The sequence below is a fragment of the Somniosus microcephalus genome, chromosome 16, assembly GCF_052327205.1.
Source record: "Somniosus microcephalus isolate GS21.2 chromosome 16, FLI_Smic_1.0, whole genome shotgun sequence".
Classification (NCBI taxonomy): Eukaryota; Metazoa; Chordata; class Chondrichthyes; order Squaliformes; family Somniosidae; genus Somniosus; species Somniosus microcephalus.
The window spans coordinates 54,239,645-54,253,684 of NC_141002.1; the positions used below are offsets into that span (position 1 = coordinate 54,239,645).

The window sequence follows — 14,040 nt, forward strand, 5'->3', positions numbered from 1 at the left end:
TTTCTGAAGTAAGGAGCAAAATATGCTTCAAATAGATTATAAATGGAGTAGAGGATCAGAGGGACCTTGGAGTTGAGGTACACAGATCATTAAAGGTGGCAGTGCAAGTAGAAGCCCTAAAAAAGGCAAACAAAAGCATTGATTTTGTATCCAGAGACATAGAATATAAAAGTAACAATGTACAAGAAACTCTCGATTTACCAGCACCTAAAATAACCGGAAATCTCTGTTAACCGGCAAAATTCAGGAGTAGGTTCAGGTAAGTTTTACTTCATATTAGTGGCCTTTCCTGGATCTGTGGCTGTGTAACCGCACGCCTGGATCTTGTGGCTGGGGTTCCTGCACCTGTTGCTAAGCAACAGGGACGCCTGGATCTGTTACTGTGTACGGGGCTCTCGTACCTTTTACTATACCTCTCTGTAATCCGGACTTTTTTGATAAACCGGCACCACGCCAGTCCCGTTGGTGCCGGATAAAAAAGAGAGTTTCCTGTAATGTCACATTTGTCCAAGATCTTGGGTTACAGTTAGAGTACAGTTTTAGGCACCCAATCACAAGAAGAATATAAAACAATGGACAGATGCAGCATTGATTCACTGATGTTTCCAAAGATGGGGGAATCATTGAGAGACTTGCGAAGTTGATACTTTATTCACGAGTTGAGAGGGTGCGGGAGTGACCTGAAAGAAATCTTCAATTTTATGAAAGATTATGCTAAGCTAAAGGATAGAGTAGGGGAGTGGTGATTAGTCTAGATGGCACCTGAAGATAAATACAGGTGCAAACTTGATGGGCTGAGTGGCCTCTGTTTGTGCAGTAACATTCTAATTCTAAGTGAATGAAAACTATACCATGCTGGGGTATACACAGTGCCGATGTCACGCGTGTATCAAGAGTGCTTGCTAGTCCCATGGAGCCCCAAGGGAACTAAATATATAAAATACTACAGTAGCCATTCAATTTTCCAGGCTAAAAACATGCATTGGATTTGAAATTTTAGGAAGACAGGTGCTTGCCTGGTTGCCTGCCAACTTTTGAATGGGGCAAAACTGAATATAGCTCTAATCTGTCTTTTGCCTGGTGCTTCTGTCAGTTGTTGCTCTTTTGTGTAAAAGAAACTGTTCTGTAAGTTTAGACTAGTTTGCTGTGGTCCTGCAGCCTAATCATGTTTCTTTTATAAATAAAACATACAATCATGTTTCTTTTATGAATAAAACATACCTTTGCAGCTGTCACACTAACATAGTTCTATGGGTTCATGGAAACACTAGCTGTTTGTAACCCAAAAGCTGTTAGCATCTTGCACAAGTCATTCAAGCTATTTGGACAGATTGCATGGCTGTGCAAATCTAGGGCTTGAATCCTCCAAGGATTCTGAATGCTACAGAGCAAAGTTCCAAATCCTGGCTTTAGTTTGATCTCGACTGACTGACTGACTGAATAATAAAACAGTGGCTGACAAAATAGTGTGAATTGTATGTATCATTACAACTCCAAGTTAGTCTGAAGGTGCAGGTCCTCAAGAGAGCCATTTCCAGTAGTTTGTAGAATGGTGTTCTGCTAATTTTCTATGTAGAGATTGAAACATGAATTTATATAGCGCCTTTCACGACCACCGGACCCCTCAAAGCGCTTTACAGCCAATGAAGTACTTTTTTGTAGTGTAGTCACTGTTGTAATGTGGGAATATGTTGTAATGAGTTGTAGCCTTTGGGGGCGGAAGAAGCTGATTTACATACAATCCAGTCTACATGTTAGCAGAGGGACAATGATCGTGACTGCACTCAATCAGAAATGGGCATTGTTCTTCATTTTGAGTAGTTTGAAATCTGTAAAATTGCAGAGATGACCATAAGATCTTTCATTCCAAGTTTTTATATCATTAAGACTTGAACATTTAAAACAGGTATATGTAATGGTCTTCACTTTTGATGGCTATGTTCCTGACGCACGTTATTCCAGTGTTTCACTAAACTAATTTAGTGTATTACCACCTATATACTAAAGGAAAATTGTCCTTAAACCATTACACTTTAATGTTATATCAATATATTTCATGTGTGATACTCAATTTAACAGTGCAAATTCATCACAGACCATGCCATTGTACATGCATCATTGACCTGTCACTAGCATTTCAGTAAAGCATTATAGTAGAAACATGAAATGTTTTTACAGATCAAAGAGACCTGTAAAAAGGCCAGAACATTAATGGTACCCAGGTACTGATTGTCAGAACAGCAGAGACTACTCTGGATCAAAGCTTTAATTATTTAGTACATAATATACAGTAGCAGAATATCTAAGATCCAGTAATTATGTTAATAGAACTGAAATGAATGTGAGGATATTTAGAAAGGACATTGTACTAATCTGCTAACAGGCGCATGCATGATCTCATTTGCCTATAATCATGTCAGTTCTTTTCCCACTGTCGCAGAGGTTAAAACATCAGAGCTTCAGTAACTGATTGTCCCTGAGCATTGAAGCTGTATCCGGTAAATTCATTGGTCAGTTTGGATGTGCTTGGGAATGGTTCAAATGTTAAATGATTCCTTTTAAAATGACTAACGTTTTATTATTCTAGGTTATATTGGTTGAACCTTGGAAATTGATCAAAGCGACTACTTTTTTTCCACTTGAGTAAGGCCTGTTGGTTGCTTCAAGGCAGCCTCACACTGGCAGTGGTAGGCTTATTAATCTGTAGTCCGTGCTCTCACTTTTCACCCGCTTGCTGCTATTAGATCAGCAGACACATTTATTTTAAAGCCTGCATTGTTTTGTTCCCCCTGGGTGTTATTTTTAAATGATGGTCCTATTTGTTTCTTTCATTTTGAACAGAAGCCAATATTTAGGTCTTAGTCATGTGAACATCATCTGTCTCCAGTTGGTTTCTAATTAATTGTGTCTTGTTTCCATCTTTTCCCACCCCCACAGGGTGCTGATAAAACAGCGAAAAGCCCTGACGGAAGGAGCTATTTGGAAGTTGCTGGAAGCCCTGAAATGAGAGAAGTTCTCAAGTGACGGTTGTCTTGCTTTGCCGTGGCCTTGTGCTGCACCATCTCATATTGTTTTTTTTCCTTCTCACTTCTTTCCGCTTCCGAGTGCACCTTTTAATTCTGACTAAACAGACAAGTTTGTAGCATGTTTTTGTACAGTTACAGACATCTTGGTTAACATAAATATCAGAGCTCTTGCACAGCGTACAATGGACTGATTCCACGCCTCATTAGAGATAGTTCAACACAAAAATAAATTGCCGCGATTATTGAAGGCAGTTCGTATCACGATTATTCTACACGTGCCCATCTCCCTGAGTCACCTTTACTCAGGCTTGTGTTCCTACGTTGTGGACCATAGAGTGAAGCAGAAGCTCTTTAAATGATTGTGCTGAAAAGTTATCCAGAATTAAGAGGTTTATTGTTGTGTTCCCCTCATATAGTACCCAAAGTGTGGTAGGTCAGTTCTGAAATTTGAGGATTTGGCAGTGGCAAAGCCTCACTGTTTTGAAGACACCTTCCAAGTATTTTGTTTTCCATTTTGACTTTTGGGTATTGATTATCATGTGAACCATAATGATTCTTGAATGTTTGTAAAAATAAAATAAAAATACAATTCTAAGGATGATCGTGATAACAATTGGATTATTGAGTGATGAACTATCACTATTCCTGTTGCATAATCAGTGACTTGAGAAATCTGTTTTAATAAAATAAAGATGTGTGTAATCTACCTTGTTTCCTTTGTCTTGTAGACTTTCTATTGGTGTATATTACAAACCTTCCAGTTCTCGCCTTTGTTTTAAACTTGCCATTTTGTTGACTGTGGGAGATGCAAAGTTTCCAGTCAGGTTTCTGGAACCAACAACCAGCTTATCTCCGAGCACCTCCATTGCAAATGCTGCATGCTCATTTTCGAATTGTCAAGTAACCCCAGGAGCCTGACTCTTTGTGCAGTTGTTTTTTTCCTTCCTGGATTATATTCCCTTCTCCAATTAAAAGAAACTGCCAGAGCCCAGCCATTGGAAGGGGAAAATGTGAAATTTGGTCAAGCAAGCTGGTTAATCAGAAAGAGAGAACAAACTTGCATTTATATTGTGCCTTTCGCAACTTCACGACTTCCCAATGCACTTCACGGCCAGTGAAATATTTTTAAAGTGTAGTCACTGTTGTAGGGAAATGCAGCAGCCAATTTGTGCACACTTCGGTATTGAGGGATAAATATTGACCCAGACACCAGGGGGGAAAAAAAACCTTTGCTCTTTGTACAGTGCCATGGGATCATTCACCTCCACCTGAGGGCAGATGGGACCTTGGTCTAACATCTCATATGAAAGACGGCACCTCTGACACTGCAGCACTCCCTCAGTACAGCGCTGAAGGGTCAGCCTTGATTTATGTGCTCAAGTCTCTGGAGTGGGACTTGAACTCATGATCTTCTGAATCTGCCTTGGCTCAATGGTAGCACTGTCACCTGACACTGGAAGTGTAGGTGTAAATTTAGCTGCAGCCTTCTTTATGTGGGCAAGTGATTGGTGAGTGTGTCAGCCCACGAGTTATTTGTAGTTCTTTCCTGGTGTGCTAGATTAAAGTATGGTTAAATGTGTGATTTTAGTCAGATTGGATTGAGCTTTATTTATTTAACAAAACATGCTCGCAGACAAGATACTGTATATCACTTCAAAATCAGTCATCTGAACAAGGTATTAAATTGAACAATGGTAGTGTATATGTGCGCGATGGGGGGGCGAGGGGGGAAACAGAGACTGAGAATTGGGTAATGAGGGCTATGCTTTCCACTTTGCAGGTCACTCCAAATTTCATAGGATGGTGATTTTCGAAGGATAGAGATATTAGCAACGTATATTTAATAAGAATTAAATGCAATAAGTTAAAATTTTATTGGAATCAAAAAAAATTGACGGGAGTAGATGCAGGGTTCCTTATGTATACAGATCATCTGAGTGTGTGTTCAACTGTGCCATCTGATTCATTTTATCCTTTAGTGCAAACAAGCACAATGCCTGTCTGCAAAATCATTTCAGAGGCTCGGTCTGGATGTAACTAATTACTTTCTTCCCTCAAAGTCAGTCAAATAGAAGGACTGCAGTAAAATCTATGAACATACCTGACTGGCACTATCTTTCTCCATCTCCTTGATAGGACACATACTGTGTTTGACAACAAAGAGCTGCCAAACTTTGTACTGCAGAGCAATGACCTACTCCCTAATAGCAAGTGCAATGAAGGATGTGAACTTTTGTCAAAAATGGCTTCAATGGAAGGGTTTTATGAAGGGGAAGTCATGTTTGACAAATTTGCTGGAGCTCTTTGAGGAAGTAACATATAGGGTGGATAAAGGGGAACCAGTGGACGTAGTGTATTTAGACTTCCAAAAGGCATTTGACAAGGTGCCACACAAAAGATTATTGCTTAAGATAAAAAATCACGGGATTGGGGGTAATATTCTGGCATGGATAGAGGATTGGCTATCTAACAGAAGGCAGAGAGTTGGGATAAATGGTTCATTCTCATACTGGCAATCAGTAACTAGTGGTGTTCCACAGGGGTCAGTGCTGGGTCCCCAACTCTTTACAATCTATATTAACGATTTGGAGGAGGGGACCGAGTGTAACATATCAAAGTTTGCAGATGATACTAAGATGGGAGGGAAAGTTAGTGAGTGAGGAGGACATAAAAAACCTGCAAGGGGACATAGACAGGCTAAGTAAGCGGGCAGAGATTTGGCAGATTGAATACAATACTGGAAAGTGAGGTTATGCACTTTGGCAGGAAAAATCGTAGAGCAAGTTATTATCTTAATGGCAAGAAACTGGAAAGTACTGAAGTACAAAAGGGATCTGGGGGTCCTGGTGCACGAAACTCAAAAGGTTAGTATGCAGGTGCAGCAAGTGATTAAGAAGGCCAATGGAATGTTGGCTTTCATTGCTAGGGGGATAGAATATAAAAATAGGGAGGTATTGCTTCAGTTGTACAAGGTATTGGCGAGACCGCACCTGGAATACTGCGTACAGTTTTGGTGTCCATACTTAAGAAAAGCCCACTGTCCAGGGCCCCAAACACCCCTTCCAGGTGAAACAGCGATTTACTTGTACTTCTCGCAATCTAGTATACTGTATTCGCTGCTCACGATGCGGTCTCCTCTACATTGGGGAGACCAAACGCAGATTGGGTGACCGCTTTGCGGAACACCTCCGTTCAGTCCGTAAGGGTGACCCCGAGCTTCCGGTCGCCTGTCATTTCAATTCACCGCTCCATTCCCACTCGGACCTCACCGTCCTTGGCCTCTTGTACTGTTCCACGGAAGCTCAACGTAAACTCGAGGAACAGCACCTCATCTTCCGATTAGGCAGTCTGCAGCCTTCCGGTCTCAATATCGAGTTCAACAATTTCAGATCATAACCTCTGCCCCTATTTCATTTTCACTTATATTTTTCCACTCCTTTCCTTTCCCCCCCCCCCCCCCCTTTCCTTTTGTTTCTCTCTCACACCTGGCAGCTATCTTTTGCCCTGCCAGTACACTTTACACCTAATCACAGCCTATTACCATCTCGTCTAGCTTCTAATCTCTTTTACTTCTTTTGGTTCTTTTATTCTTTTGTCCGATCGCAGCCCTGCCTTCGATCTAGTTCCTTTTCTCTCCAGTTTTGAAGAAGGGTCAAACCCGAAACGTCAACTCAAATTTCTCTCCACGGATGTTGCCTGACTTGCTGAGTTTTTCCAGCATTTTCTGTTGTTATTTCGGATTTCCAACATCTGCAGTATTTTGCTATCGTATTAAGAAAAGACATACTTGCTCTCGAGTCAGTACAAAGAAGGTTCACTCGGTTAATCCCGGGGATGAGGGGGTGGTCATATGAGGAGAGGTTGAGTAGATTGGGACTCTACTCATTGGAGTTCAGAAGAATGAGAGGCGATCTTATTGAAACATATAAGATTGTGAAGGGGTTGGATCGGGTGGATGCGGGGAGGATGTTCCCGATGATGGGTGAAACTAGAACTAGGGGGCATAGTCTTAGAATACGGGGCTGCTCTTTCAAAACAGATGAGGAGGAACTACTTCACTCAGAGGGTGGTAGGTCCATGGAATATGCTGCCCCAAAAAGCTGTAGAAGCTACATCATTACATAAATTTAAAACAGAAATAGACAGTTTCCTAGAAGTAAAGGGTTATGGGGAGCGGTCAGGAATTTGGACATGAGTCTCGGTTCAGATCGGTCATGGCCCTGTGGTTAGCGGAGCGGGCCCAGGGGCCATGTAGCCTGATCCTGCTCCTATTTCGTGTGTCTAATTCTGTTAGATTCAGGAGATGGTTCAGTGATAGTAGATTGGCGGTTAGGATCAGATCAGCCATGATCTTATTGAATGGCGGAGCAGGCTCGAGGGGCCGATTGGCCTACTCCTGCTCCTATTTCTTATGTTCTTATGTTATGTTGCTGAATTGTGTTCCATTACATTTCACCTGTTACTGCTTTATCTTCTCTACTGAGAGCTGATTACGTTCTGCTGTCTAAAGCTTCTAATGCCAGGCTGTTTTGATTCCCCTCATGTTGTATCCCATCTTTTCTCTATTCCCACCCCCACGCCTCCCCTTTTAGCAAAAGCCTTGTGAACTGTTGACTCGGTGATTTAAAAAAAAACATTCTTCATTTCACAAATAAACAAGTTGCATCACCAGAAAATCAGCGGGACTCCTGTACCTTTTAAGAAGCACTGATATTTAATCAATCTTCCCTGTGAATAAAGGCCTGCCATCTTCAGTTTTTGTTTTCCTTCTGCTATTGGCACCCATTGTATTACTTACTGCCCACGAAGAGTACAGTAGTTTGGCTGTTTTTAACTGCTTTCTGCCATGGTTTGGCTTTAAATTCCATACTATTTGTATAGTACCGTACTCCTTGTTGGAAATGGTTGCTACCTCAGATACCTCATAGCTAAGTATATCATGTGAAGAGCTGCTGAGACTGACTTTCATACATCTATCTGCCGCAAACAAAATGTGACACAGCAATCTGCTATTGAACTGAACACCTTGGATGGCCTGTGCAGTGAAAGGAACTTAAAATGGCTGCATGAGGTGCTGGCATAGGTCACAGTAGGATGATCATATGGGTTCTGACAAAAAGTCTCAAAGGCACAGATGCCCCCTAATTTTAAAGTAATGACATGAACTTAATTCAAAGAATAATACCTGCACCAGAGTGAAGTAATTACCCTTTGAACTTAAAATAATTGAAATTAGGTACACTTACTAGGTGATGGTAGACATCATTGATTAGCTGATTCAAAGGCTGCATTGGCTTGTTTACTAATGGTGTGGCGATGCCGGAGTTGGACTGGGGTGGACAAATGTAAAGTCACACAACACCAGGTTATAGTCCAACAGCTTTATTTGAAATCACAAGCTTTCGGAGCGCTGCTCCTGCGTCAGGTGAAGTGGAGAAATGCATAAAGACACAGCTTATATAGTCAGAATAATGTCAGATGTTTACAGGTAATCTTTCCAACTGCCATTTATCACACCTCTGCAGAGAGATAATCACAGCAATCAAAGGTGCGAATGGTGTCCAAATAGGTCAGTCAGGAAAACACTACATCAAAGAACAATGAGGTGGGGTCACAAGGGGTCAAATATTGCAGATGCTGGGGTCTGTATGAAAAACAAAAAAAGACACAAAACTTTTTTTGCTGGAAATCACAGCAGGTCCAGCTGCATCTGTGTAGAGAGAACAAGCCAATGTCGACTCGAGTCTGGATGACCCTGCGTCAGGTGGGGTTACATGTAGCGTGACATGAACCCAAGATCTCGGTTGAGGCCGTCCTCATGGGTGCGGAACTTGGCTATCAGTTTCTGCTCGACGATTTTGCGTTGTGTGTCTCGAAGGCTGCCTTGGAGAATGCTTACCCGAAGATCGGAGGCTGAATGTCCTTGACTGCTGAAGTGTTCCCCGACTGGGAGGGAACACTCCTGCCTGGTGATTGTTGCGCGGTGTCCGTTCATCCGTTGTCGCAGTGTCTGCATAGTCTCGCCGATGTACCATGCTCCGGGGCATCCTTTCCTGCAACGTATGAGGTAGACAACGTTGGCCGAGTCACATGAGTATGTACCTGGTGGGTGGTGTCCTGACGTGTGATGATGGTATCTGTGTTGATCTGGCATGTCTTGCAGAGGTTGCTGTGGCAGGGTTGTGTGGTGTCGTGGTCGCTGTTCTCCTGAAAGCTGGGTAATTTGCTGCGAACGATGGTCTGTTTGAGGTTAGGCGGCTGTTTGAAAGCGAGTAGTGGAGGCGTGGGGATGGCCTTAGCGAGGTGTTCGTCGTCATCGATGACATGTTGAAGGCTGCGAAGAACATGGCGTAGTTTCTCCGCTCCGGGGAAGTACTGGACGACGAAGGGTACTCTGTTGGTTGTGTCCCGTGTTTGCCTTCTGAGGAGGTCTATGCGATTTTTCGCTGTGGCCTGTCGGAACTGTTGATCGACGAGTCGAGCGTCATATCCCGTTCTTACAAGGGCGTCTGTAGGTGTCCATCGCGTTCCTCCTCGTTTGAGTAGATCCTGTGTATTCGCAGGGCTTGTCCATAGGGAATGGCTTCTTTAACGTGGTTAGGGTGGAAGCTGGAGAAGTGAAGCATCGTGAGGTTGTCCGTGGGCTTGCGGTAGTGTGAAGTGCTGAGGTGTCCGTCTTTGATGGAGATTCGTGTGTCCAAGAATGAAACCGATTCTGAGGAGTAGTCCATGGTGAGTTTGATGGTGGGATGGAACTTGTTGATGATATCGTGTAGTCTTTTCAGTGATTCTTCACCACAGATACCATCATCACACGTGAGGACACCACCCACCAGGTACATGGTACATACTCATGTGACTCGGCCAACGTTGTCTACCTCATACGTTGCAGGAAAGGATGCCCCGGAGCATGGTACATCGGCGAGACCATGCAGACACTGCGACAACGGATGAACGGACACCGCACAACAATCACCAGGCAGGAGTGTTCCCTCCCAGTCGGGGAACACTTCAGCAGTCAAGGGCATTCAGCCTCCGACCTTCAGGTAAGCATTCTCCAAGGCGGCCTTCGAGACACACGACAACGCAAAATTGTCGAGCAGAAACTGATAGCCAAGTTCCGCACCCATGAGGACGGCCTCAACCGAGATCTTGGGTTCATGTCACGCTACATGTAACCCCACCTGACGCAGGGTCATCCAGACTCGAGTCAACATTGGCTTGTTCTCTCTACACAGATGCGGCCAGACTTGCTGTGATTTCCAGCAAAAAAAGTTTTGTGTCTTTTTTTGTTTTTCATACAGACCCCAGCATCTGCAATATTTGACCCCTTGTGACCCCACCTCATTGTTCTTTGATGTAATGTTTTCCTGACTGACCTGTTTGGACACCATTCACACCTTTGATTGCTGTGATTATCTCTCTGCCGAGGTGTGATAAATGGCAGTTGGAAAGATTACCTGTAAACATCTGACATTATTCTCTGACTATATAAGCTGTGTCTTTATGTATTTCTCCACTTCACCTGATGAAGGAGCAGCACTCCGAAAGCTTGTGATTTCAAATAAAGCTGTTGGACTATAACCTGGTGTTGTGTGACTTCTTACATTTGTTTACTAATCACATTGATATTAATTGTAGAATGATGTTTGACATGGAAAGGGCATATTAGAATTGGAGTCATAATTATAACAGCACAGAAGGAGGCCATTTGGCCTATTGAGTCAGTGCCGGCTCTGTAGAGCAATCCAGTCAGTCCCATTCCTCCGCTCTATCCCCGTAGCCCTGCAAGTTTATTTCCCTCAAGTGCCTATCCAGTCTCCCCTTGAAAACAGAGTATCTCAGGTTCCACCCACTTTTATCGGCAGCGAATGCCAGGTCGTCATCACTCGCTGTGTAAAAAAGTTTTTCCTCACATCCCCCCCTGTATCTCTTGCCCAAAACATTAAAGCTATGTCCCCTAGCCCTTGTACCATCAACTAGTGGGAACAGCCTTTCCCTGTCTAGCCTATTCAAACCCGTCATAATCTTGTACACCTCTATCAAATCACCCCTCAACCTCCTTTGCTCTAATGAAAACCAATCCAGCTTCTCCAACCTGTCCTTGTAGCTAAGATCCCCCATCCCTGGAACCATTCTGGTAAATCTCCTCTGCACCCTCTCAAGGGCCTTCACATCCTTCCTAAAGTGTGGTGACCAGAACTGGACACAATACTCCAGTTGTGGCCTAACCAGCACTTTATAAAGGTTCAGCATAACTTCTCTACTTTTGTAGTCTATACCTCTATGAAGCCCAATACCCCATATGCTTTGTTAACCACTCTCTCAATATGTCCTGCCACCTTCAGGGACCTATGCACATTACCTCCCAGGTTCTTCTGTTCCTTTTGCCAAAATGCATCACCTCACACTTCTCTATTAAATTCCATAGAAACATAGAAGATAGGAGCAGGAGTAGGCCATTTGGCCCCTCGAGCCTGCTCTGCCATTCAATGAGATCATGGCCTGTCCCTGCTTTCTCCCCATATCCCTTGATCCCTTTAGCCTTAAGAAATATATCCAACTCCTTCTTGAATATATTTAATGAATTGGCCTCCACTGCCTTCTGTGGTAGAGAATTCCACAGGTTCACCACTCTCTGGGTGAAGAAATTCCTCCTCATCTCAGTCCTAAATGGCTTACCCCTTATCCTTAGACTATGACCCCTGGTTCTGGACTCCCCGGCCATCGGGAACATCCTTCCTGCATCTAGTCTGTCCAGGCCTGACAGAATTTTATAGGTTTCGATGAGATCCCCTCTCAATCTTCTAAACTCCAGTGAGTACAAGCCCAATCGACACAATCTCTCCTCATACGTCATTCCTGCCATCCCAGGTATTAGCCTGGTGAATCTTCGCTGCACTCCTTCCATGGCAAGAACGTCCTTCCTCAGATAAGGCGACCAAAACTGCACACAATACTCGAGGTGCGGTCTCACCAAGGCCCTGTACAACTGCAGCAAGACATCCTTGTTCCTGTACTCAAACCCTCTTGCTACGAAGGCCAACATACCATTTGCCTTCTTAACCGCCTGCTGCACCTGCATGCTTACCTTCAGCGACTGGTGCACAAGAACACCCAGGTCTCTTTGCACTTCCCCTTCTCCCAATCTATTGCCATTCAAATAATAATCTGCCTTCCTGTTTTTGCCACCAAAGTGGATAACCTCACATTTATCCACATTATAGTGCATTTGCCATGTTTCTGCCCAATCACCCAACCTGTCCAAATCGTACTGGAGTTTCACAACAGCCGCCTCACAGCACACCCTCCCACCCAGCTTTGTGTCGTCTGCAAATTTGGAGATTGTGGTAAACCACGTTCACTATCGTTAGCACTGTTCACCACTGTTCGTTATAACTGTATCACTGACCACTATTGTATCACGGTACGAGGTCGCCTCTTGCCACACTGCTATACCTGGGATGACCACTGCCGACTCCGCCTTGGCTCCACCCACCAGGCCAGGTATAAAGGTGAGCGACTGGCTGGTATTCCTCCTGCTTGGATCGGATCACCCACGAGAGTGGGCTGTTATTTAGTCAATAAAAACCTTTAGTCACCTTCGTAACTCTTCGCCTTTTATTGGAGGAATTGATAGGTATATCAATTTTATTGACTAAATTTAATGATGTCCGACAACGAGTCACAACCGGCGGAGGAGCCACCAGCGCAGCTCCCAGGAGCACAGCCACACCAGCCAGCTTGGCTGCGAGCCCTCAGACCGCCGTACCTGGACCTGAACCCACGAGCAGCAAACTCAGCCGCAGACTTTAAACACTGGCTGGTCTGCTTCGAATCATACCTGAGAGAATCCAGCGTCCCTCAGGCATCCAAACTAAGTGTCCTGCAGGCACAACTGAGCCCGAGAGTATACACTCTCATCGAGGACATGACTACCTACGAGACCGCCATCAACCTGCTGAAACAGAAGTACCGGACCCCGGTAAACTACATGTACGCTAGGCACCTCCTAAGATCACGGCCGCAACAGCCAGGAGAATCAGTAGCCGAATTCTCACAGGCGCTATATGCACTCGCCAGGAACTGTGACTTTAAATCGGTGTCGGCAGCCGAAAATACTGAAGATAATATCCGCGACGCATTCCTGAAAGGCCTACGGTCCGAGTACTCACGGCAAAGACTGCTGGAAGCTAAAGACCTCAGCATGGAAAAAGCTGAAGCCCTCGCTATCTCCCTGGAAGTGGCCCACCAAGATCAGGAAGCATTCACCAGGTACTGCTCGCGACCCTGGGACTCGGGCCCGACCCCTACCACAGCACCCTTCCCAGCGCCGCCCCCGGGACCTACCTCTGCGTCGGCGTCCCGGACCCGACCGGCCCCGCCACCCCCGGCACCGGCCCCGACATCGGGCATCCGCGATCGGGCCGCCGGCTGTTTTTTTTGTGGCCAGGAGAAGCACCCGAGGTCGCGCTGCCCAGCCAAGAACTCCATATGTAGAACCTGCCTGAAGAAAGGCCACTTCTCCAAGGCCTGCAGGAGCGGATCCTCAGAGGCCAGCAGTGCCGCATGCGAACTATGGGGGCGGCCATCTTCGTTTAGGGCAACTGAGGCCAGCATCCCCACACATGAGTCATGGGGGCGGCCATCTTTGTTTAGGGCAACTGAGGCCAGCATCCCCACACATGAGTCATGGGGGCGGCCATCTTTGATTAAGGCAACCGACCCCAATAGTGCCTCATGGGGCCCTACCTCGTGGGAGACGCCATTTTACTCACCACGCCCGACCGCCTCGCCCGCAGATGACAACGACTCGCTCAGCTACACACTAGCTTCCGTCACCCTGGACCAAGCCCGCCCGCACCATCTGTCCAAGTCAATGATGGACATCAAAGTGAACGGCCACGCCACGACCTGCCTGTTCGACAGCGGAAGCACGGAGAGCTTCATCCACCCAGACACGGTGAGCCACTACTCCCTCTCTGTCCTACCAACGCGCAGCCGAATCTCGATG

General features: G+C 45.1%; 1 protein-coding gene across 1 annotated transcript in view; it reads left to right on the forward strand.

Annotated features, from left to right (window-relative positions):
* mtpn (myotrophin) overlaps positions 1-3,737 on the forward strand; it is an 81,034-nt gene extending 77,297 nt beyond the window's left edge. The window contains exon 4 of the mRNA XM_086009044.1: positions 2,938-3,737. Within this exon, the coding sequence (XP_085865170.1) occupies positions 2,938-3,024 (87 nt within the window). The 3' untranslated portion in view covers positions 3,025-3,737. The remainder of the gene's footprint in view (positions 1-2,937) is intronic.
* The last annotated feature ends 10,303 nt before the right edge of the window (positions 3,738-14,040 follow it).